The sequence below is a fragment of the Tarenaya hassleriana genome, unplaced genomic scaffold (genome assembly GCF_000463585.1).
Source record: "Tarenaya hassleriana unplaced genomic scaffold, ASM46358v1 Cleome33, whole genome shotgun sequence".
NCBI lineage: Eukaryota > Viridiplantae > Streptophyta > Magnoliopsida > Brassicales > Cleomaceae > Tarenaya > Tarenaya hassleriana.
Window position 1 is genome coordinate 936768 of NW_010966459.1, and position 7975 is coordinate 944742.

General features: G+C 39.3%; 2 protein-coding genes across 3 annotated transcripts in view; one reads left to right on the plus strand and one right to left on the minus strand.

Annotated features, from left to right (window-relative positions):
- The window catches only part of LOC104821427 (microtubule-associated protein RP/EB family member 1B), a 3597-nt gene extending 1145 nt beyond the window's left edge, over window positions 1–2452 (plus strand). The window contains exons 2-8 of one of the 2 annotated variants that reach the window (XM_010552306.2): window positions 576–644; window positions 789–875; window positions 1078–1184; window positions 1298–1404; window positions 1508–1602; window positions 1841–1954; window positions 2028–2365. In XM_010552306.2, coding sequence (XP_010550608.1) covers window positions 576–644; window positions 789–875; window positions 1078–1184; window positions 1298–1404; window positions 1508–1602; window positions 1841–1954; window positions 2028–2180 — 732 coding nt within the window. In that variant the 3' untranslated portion in view covers window positions 2181–2365. Of the gene's footprint in view, window positions 1–575; window positions 645–788; window positions 876–1077; window positions 1185–1297; window positions 1405–1507; window positions 1603–1840; window positions 1955–2027 lie in introns of both variants that reach the window. The other variant, XM_010552307.1, reaches the window with a different exon arrangement.
- LOC104821426 (RINT1-like protein MAG2) lies at window positions 2387–5955 on the minus strand. The gene is made up of 4 exons (XM_010552305.1): window positions 5575–5955; window positions 5288–5389; window positions 4604–4707; window positions 2387–4518 (listed from the first exon to the last, which is right to left on the minus strand). The coding sequence occupies exons 1-4, from the start codon at window positions 5867–5869 to the stop codon at window positions 2638–2640; spliced, it is 2382 nt and encodes a 793-aa protein (XP_010550607.1). The 5' UTR covers window positions 5870–5955; the 3' UTR covers window positions 2387–2637.
- Between the last annotated feature and the right edge of the window lie 2020 nt (window positions 5956–7975).

Sequence of the window (7975 nt, forward strand, 5' to 3'; positions counted from 1 at the left end):
AGAGCGGTGTTATTAAGTGAAACAACATGTGGATTCACTCATGGTGTTACCGTGGAAAGATCGACCCATGATTAAGGATGCTCAGCTCTTAGATCAGATTTATATATTTGCTTTTGAGATGAAACCTATCGTATAACTTAAGCATGATTCTGGAGGAATAAGGTTCTGTTGTGGTGTTCTAGCAGTCCTTAATGTGTGTATAATGGATCCAATTTTGGATTTTGTGCCCATTGCTTAAATCATGCCTGGAAGCTTCTGTTTGTTTGGCATATTGATGGCCTGATTCAAGGTTCATTGAGATAGTTCTGAATCCTGAGATGCATTTGGTTTCTATTGGACCCGGAGTCTAATCTGTTGTGTTCTTATAAACTTGGAAGATAAAGAATTTTTTTTACTTCTCTGATCCATGTTCCTCTCTGGTTAATATCACTGCCAGTGGCATTGTGTTGTTCATGTTATGGCAAAAGAATCTGGTAGCCTTGATAAATGAAGCTTTGAACTGTTCTTGAGCAAATATCCATGCTGACTGTTTAGACCTTATATCTTATTTTGGTGATTTTATTGGCTCTTGCTAGGCTGCATCTGGTGCTGTGCAGTGTCAGATGATGGACATGACCTTTCCAGGAGTTGTTCCAATGCACAAGGTGGTTTATTTTTCAGTTAATCTTGCACATTGGATCGGTGCATCCGAAGAATAAATTCTAGCTGATCCGGCACACAGAGCACCGGCTCACGTGCTTCTTCTTCTGTTTCATATTCGGTGTAACGTATGAGATTTCCCACTGCAGGTTAATTTTGATGCAAAGACTGAGTATGAGATGATACAAAACTACAAGGTCCTTCAAGATGTGTTCAACAAACTGAAAATCGAAAAGGTAAAAGTGCTTTCATATATCTACTTTGGATTAATCCTTGGTCTCTACCATCTAATGCAGTTACCTTATAATCATATACATTTTCCTGCCACATGAGAACTGTTTGTAAATTTGAGGAAATGTTTAATACAACTGGGAATGGAAGTGGCTTGTATCTGTTCATGCATACTTACAAACTATTGTCTTCTGGGAAATTCATCAGCACCTTGAAGTCAACAGGCTCGTCAAAGGCCGGCCATTGGATAACTTGGAGTTCCTGCAATGGCTGAAGCGTTACTGCGATTCAATAAACGGTGGCATCATGAACGAGTATGTATATGTTTCATCCCCTCCTTTTCTCTTCTAAAATTTATAGGAATTTGTTTTTCTTCCTGATCTCTTTTTTTTCCCCTGGAATCTTACGCACAAATGTTTGTATGTAGGAACTATAATCCGGTGGAACGAAGATCGAGAGGTGGAAAAGAGAGGAGCCTCAAGTGTTCGACTAAGACATCAAAGTCACTTCAAACAAACAATATGCATAATCCAGGTACTGGTAGCACAGCCGAACATTTTTTATTCTATTCATCATCATAGATCTTGCGTATTTACGAGGTAAATCTCCGTCGCAACTTTTCATAAGCATAGTTTAGAGCCAATTTCCTCAGGGACAAAGCAAGGGAAGGGGCATACAGCTGCTGCTGGAGGGAGCAACTCCTCAGCCGAGGTTCAGGCTTTGTCAAAGGAGGTATATTTTTATATACACACATATACAGGCAGAGAAGCCACAAGCTAAGACTTTCAAACGATTTCTTTTTCTTGATTTCGGCTGAAAACTTGGCTTCGTTCTTGATTTTTTTCTCTTTTTGGGTTTTCCTTTCGGTATCGTAGTTTTTAGGACAAGGTTCTTACTAATGAAATGTTACCCTTTTCATCATTTTGTGTGTTAAATGAATCAAACTCTGCCCATTGGTGATACAATACAGCTTACAGAGATGAAGCTCTCTTTGGATCTGTTGGAGAAAGAAAGAGACTTTTACTTCTCAAAGCTCCGGGACATAGAAATACTCTGCCAGACTCCTGAAATCGAACATGTCTCTGTAAGTTAAGCCTTAAAAGCAAGATTTTCTTTCCAAGATTTTTGACATGCGAATCTCCGAACCCATGATGCAGATAGTGGAAGCGGTGAAGAAGATATTGTACGCAACGGATGAGAACGAATCCGCGCTAGAAGAAGCTCAGGAGTATCTTTGCCATTCCCTTGGAGTGGACGACGGGGCCGAAGATGCAGCTGCTGAAGAAGAAGAAGAAGAAGCCAGAGCCTAAAGGCTTCTCTGACTTGATAAGCCTCTCTTTGGAAAAGAGGTTTCTCCGGATTCTAGTTTCCGAGATTGGCATATGATGATGATGATGGGCCTTGACCTTATCTCCCGACATTCTCACTGGTAGAGACAACATTTGTCTCCACAAAACGATCAACTGTTTAAAACTGTCAATGACTCATTTCTCAACTCCAGAAGAACAAGTAGTCATTGCTAAATGGGAAGGAATCATATAGAGAGAGATAGACCATTTTGATGGCAAATTTCAATAACAAATTGCTTATTATCCTCCAAAAATAAATGAAATTAACTCACCTAATCCTTACTCTCTCTGAGTGTAATCCACCAAATCGACCTTCGCCAGACGATTCCTCGAAAACCAGAAAATGGTCAGAATGACCAACCATCTTCGTGATCATCATCTCCACCAACACTTTATCATCCTCTCTAACTTAATTTCGCTAGGAGAAAACTCTACTCTTTGCGACTTTCTCGGCTTCAAACCCGGTTAGATGTCTGATTCCACACTCGGGTAACCGGTTTCCGCCTCTGCTCACACTGTCTTTCAGTTGCTTCTCGTCCATCTTAAGCAGGGTCAGGCCTTCCGTTAGTTTCGGGAAGAAGCCTTCAGGTCTAAGGCACCATGCCCTGAACACTCCACACAGAAGTTGCATCTCCTCTTTGAACCTTTCGACTCCACCATCGGAGAACTTGGCATTCCCCATCAGGATGCTGCTGAAGAAGTGCCGGTCTATCTCCGAGGCAAGACTTCTCCACACCTTGACAAAGTCCATCTTGTTTAGATTTCCCTCTATTACCGACATCTTGCCTTGCAAATAGTCTAGAGCTCCCACTAATGCCTTGGACACCGTCCATTCTTTGTCTCTCTTCTCCTGCCATTGCTTCCTGTTTTTCATGTAGTCTCGTGTACGGGCATCGAATCCTCTCAGGACAACAACAGACAACTTATTTAGCCACTCTACCCTAAATTTCTCCAGCTTCATCAGTTCTTCTCCAAACATACCTACCGAAGAATCCCCAATATTCTCCAAGTCGGGTACTTCCTCCTCGGTTCCCATTTCGAGAAAAAATACATCCTCACACCACTCTTTTAGGACGGACTCAATGTAGTGACCAGCATTGATAGAGTTCGAGACCTTTATTAGATCATTATCCTCCGTTAAGGCAGTTAGTCCTTCAGCTTCTTGGCATCTGAGAACGATGCAATCCAGGAACTTCTGTATTATAGGCGAGCCTGTCAGTCTCAGAAACCTTGCCCTTGAATGCGTGACTGGTAGTGATTTGCATCGTTCGATTATTGATGACAGATGCTGAAGAACAATGCTGGAAACAATAGGTGGCCTATACACGTTAGACGAAGAGACAAGTTCCTCTTGAACCTTCACAATCCAATTCCTCTCCTTCTCAATCTCCGGGTTCAGCTTATTGAGAGCGTCATCTAGCTCTATCTCAGCCCATAAATCAAGCCAATCAGGTCTGTCACAGAAGACAGAAAGAGAGGAAATTCTCTGAAGATTCCCGTCTTCTTGAAGCGTAAGTATTCCAGACTGCGATACTAGAGACTGAACTCGCTTATCAAAGGAGATCATTAAGTCAATGAGATGGAGCCATGAAACCCTAGCCTCTGACCTAAGAGCAGCTTCATTCTCTTCGTTTAGTCTTCCTACATAGGCAGGGAATATATCTTTCACCAGATACAAAATTAACGAGCTCACCATGGCAGAAACCCACTCTTCTCGGCAACTGTATCCTGCTAGTTTTGCTTCATCAACAAGTGGTTGCAATACCTCGTCCATAGAGTCCACAAAATCCCTTGTGATTTTGTACACAAGAGCAAAAATGAATTCGGGCTTCTCACTCCACTTTGTGAAATGCCGTTGAGATGCAACTATCAAAGGGTTGACCAGCTCTTCAATAGCCCAAAGTGGCTGGTGGAAAAGAGCATTTTCCCCCTTATAGCTCTCAAGTTGCCGTTGTTTTCTTTGCAACTGCAATCCCTGCAGAGAGCACAGGGCATGAAAATTTGCATAGTATTGGCTTTTCAGGTTCCCCTCCATGGTGAAAAGTGGATTTTGGACATCGTTTGACTTTCTTGTATCAAGACTAGATGAAGTTGGAGTAGAAAGCAGAGGAGGCCATCCAAGAGAAGTAAGCAAGGCCCTGTAATCAGCAATTGCTTGGGGTCTCAGCATGGCCAAAGCTCTGTCAACTCGGTGATCAACTGCTGAAACAAGACATGTCCACCGAGGGTGTGTCCTTGCGACTGAGCTTAGAACCTCTTCTGTCTTTTTAAGTGTTTTGATAGCATGTAGGCGCACCTCCTGAGGTCAGTAAAATTTAGGACATGAATATGTGTATTTGAACTAAACTTCCATATAACACCTCTGCGGAATAGGGTATACATACTTGAAAATTGCTTGACTGTGAAGTTTTCATCAGGTTTTTGTTCAAAGAAGAAGCCACAGAATCTTCAATATCACCCACGAAAGTGTCAAGCTTTAGCGCAGTCTCTGAAACATTAAGAAATAACATTGAGGGAATGAAAATTACAAAAAGCAGAAAAAATGAGCTCCACGATGTAACACGTCAATAACTAATAGGAGTGTGACAAAGAAGAAATTTACGTCTTTTAATGTTCCAGAGATGACAGTAAGAAAGAAGATCGAGAGACAAAAAACAAAATGCTGAAAAGTGAAGGTTACCGATTCTGACAGGGTTCTAGGGAAGACTAGAACAATACAACAGAGTCGAAGATGTCCGGTTCGGTGATTTTGACTGTTTGATCTTTGATCAACCCACAAATGAAAGGGAAATTCTTTCGAGAGAAACAAAGCAAGATGATGTTATTTTTTTCATACCGAATATGCGAAATCTGTTCCTTTGTTATGTATCTATGATACCTAGAGCAAATACCTTGACAGTACCAATACAAATAACATTTCTTAGACAGGGTGTTCGTAAAATATGTTAAGATACGACTCCAAAGAAGCTAAAATCGTACCGATTCCATCGGCATTGACAAGCCACAAGGTGATATATATTGAAACTGGTAGACATGTAAGAAACCAAAACCACAAGAAACAAACTTACCAGCATAAGCTCGCACGGTCTCCACTTGCGCGACCTCTTTCGCCAATGCCGGAAGCTCCTCCCCGACCACGTGCTCCGTGGTGTGGACTTCATCGCCATCATCTGATTTAGAAATCAAGATGACAATTCTCAAAATTTAGCGGGAAAGCATTAAAAAAACTTCACACTTTTGCCAGAATTGCAACAATCTACAGAAAACAGAGACCTAATTTTAATCCAAAAGTATGCAATTTCGCGATCTTAATCAGCATTTCACAATTAGCCAAACGAAATGCAATTGAACGAACCTGATGCGGAGCCAGGAACGCGGGTAGAAGAAGACAGATCAGCCAACTTGGCATTGACGCGGACAAAGAGACCATGGACACCGTCGGAAAACGAAGCGTAAGCAGAGAGACCCGATTCGAGCTGGCGATTCAGCACGATCAATCTGCGATCCAACTCGGAAATCTCAGTCCGCAACTCGGAGACAAGACTCGGCGACTGGGAAAGGTCTCCGGCATCTCCGAGCCTACCGTCGAGGAAAGAGAAGGCCGAAGAAGAGAAGCTCGAAACCCGTGGCAGCGGTCTGATCGCGGCCATTAGCGGTTCGTCGTCGTGGTCCTAATTCATCTAGAGAGAGAAAGACTGAGAAGGGTAGAGATAGAAAATTCGTTGCGGGGGGTATTTTAGGGTTTTCGGAGAATTGTGTTATCTTGAGTCTTGACAGAAGACGAAACTGAGTCAATGACTCGGTGAGTTAAACGAGTTGGTTAATCCAGTCTAATGGGCCTGTTTCCGGATCTTCTTAATCCTAATTTCTTCTCCAATTGGCCCATCATAGAGCCCATTTACTCCAAATGAACCGATTATCAACTTGGTTTGATCTATAACCATATGGAGAAATATTAATATTGGATTTGTTATTATGGAAAATGATTCTGTTAAACATATAAAATTTCAAATGGATCCGTATTTTGAACTATATATATATATATATTTCGGACATGTTTAGTATAAATAAGTTTTTGGTTGGAGGTTGCCATTGGTTGAAAATATCTTTGATCTACCTAGAAGTTTTGTAACACGTTCCAATATTTGGTCGGTATCTGTTAATTTTATCATGTGGGTTCTGATTATGGTTTTGGACTTGCAACAAAATCTTTTTTTCCTACGTTAAATAATAATGATATTACTGGATCTTGGGGGTGGCATGTTGTGGTATAATATTCGGATTTAATTTGTTGCGTTTAATTTATATTCTGTACATGATTGTTCTAGAACCCCAAACCTCGAGTTCATAACTATATTCGGTTCTCTTTGGAAACAACACGAATTTTCAGATATATATAATTATTAATTGGACTATTTTAATTTGCAAACAAGTTAATTAATTTCAGCAGTTTGAAACATAATTCATTCAGGACAGACAGATATATGTTAAAAACATATATATTACACCACGGAAACTTTTTTTCCCGACATGTATGTGTGTGTATATATATATGTGTGTGTGTGTTGTTGTATTTTCATCTATAAACAAAAAGGGAAATTGTTTTATTATCTATAAATAGGAAAACTAAATAAAAAAAAAAAGATGTCCCAGCTTAGGATGCGAAATTTATTACAACGACACGTACAATCATTAATATCATGTGATCGTTTGTAATTGATTTGCTTATTTAAAATTTTAATGCTTTGCTTATATATATAATTCTCTGAATTTGTCAGTAAATATATATTAGTAATATTTTATAAGGGAAATTATGGTAAACGAATCGCACCGACCTAGAGGAGTATTTTGCATGCACATGTCCGAATAAATGTGTGTGTGTATGTGTACACACGTATATATTGTGATTAAATAATGTGTTTCGTACATTAATTTTAATTTAATATTGGTTTGGGCCGGAAGCTTATGGTAAGAAGATCGCCGAGATCTTTATCGGAATTCCATAATAAAAAAAAAATATCCGATTAGTTAAAATGAAAAGAAATCAATGGGATGGTTTTTATTTTTGTGGTTGATAATGGTCAAAGGTCTTGTATTTTGTATCCACGTTATATATATATACATATATATGTATGTATATCTATATTTCTACAGTGAAAATTTTAAAGAAAGCTAAAATTATACTTAAAATTATGAAAATTGAAGAGAGGGAGATCGAGGGCCTCGTGGTGTTGAGCAAATTCCTCGCTGTCTATTCCACTAGTCATGTGCCCCGAGAACCAAGCTGACCACACAGCAGCAATATTGATTTTATTAGTTATAAATCTCATTTATTATTTCCGGAATCTACATATATGTCGAATTGTGAAAATGGTTTACTGAAATTGAGATTGAGCGCAATAGGCCACGTGCCGACTGTTGGTCACGAGTCAACGACATCTACGTGCCTCCTTTGACCCGTCAAATGGATTTTCCTTGTTACTTTTTCTGAATTTTAGATTGCAAAATAAATATTTACATTCACATTCCTATTAGTATTTTTCTCAAATTTAATATAAATTTACATTTATATAAAAAAAAAAAGTACTGCGGGCAAATTATAAGCCGTAAATACCGAGAGATTTTGGTCCAACGCTCCTACGTACACATATTTTACGGTTTATATTATAATATATCTACGGTTTGACAAATTTTATATCTTACGGTACACAGATTTAAACAATATATATATATATATATATATATATATATATATA

What these genes read in the sequence shown, in the direction of transcription:
- LOC104821426 (XM_010552305.1), bottom strand. Translation starts at nt 5,869, where the DNA reads ATGGCCGCGATCAGACCGCTGCCACGGGTTTCGAGCTTCTCTTCTTCG. An exon ending in GACCGTGCGAGCTTATGCTG is followed by an intron (nt 4,708 to 5,287) that starts GTAAGTTTGTTT and finishes TTAATGTTTCAG; the next exon opens with AGACTGCGCTAAAGCTTGAC. An exon ending in CACAGTCAAGCAATTTTCAA is followed by an intron (nt 4,519 to 4,603) that starts GTATGTATACCC and finishes TACTGACCTCAG; the next exon opens with GAGGTGCGCCTACATGCTAT.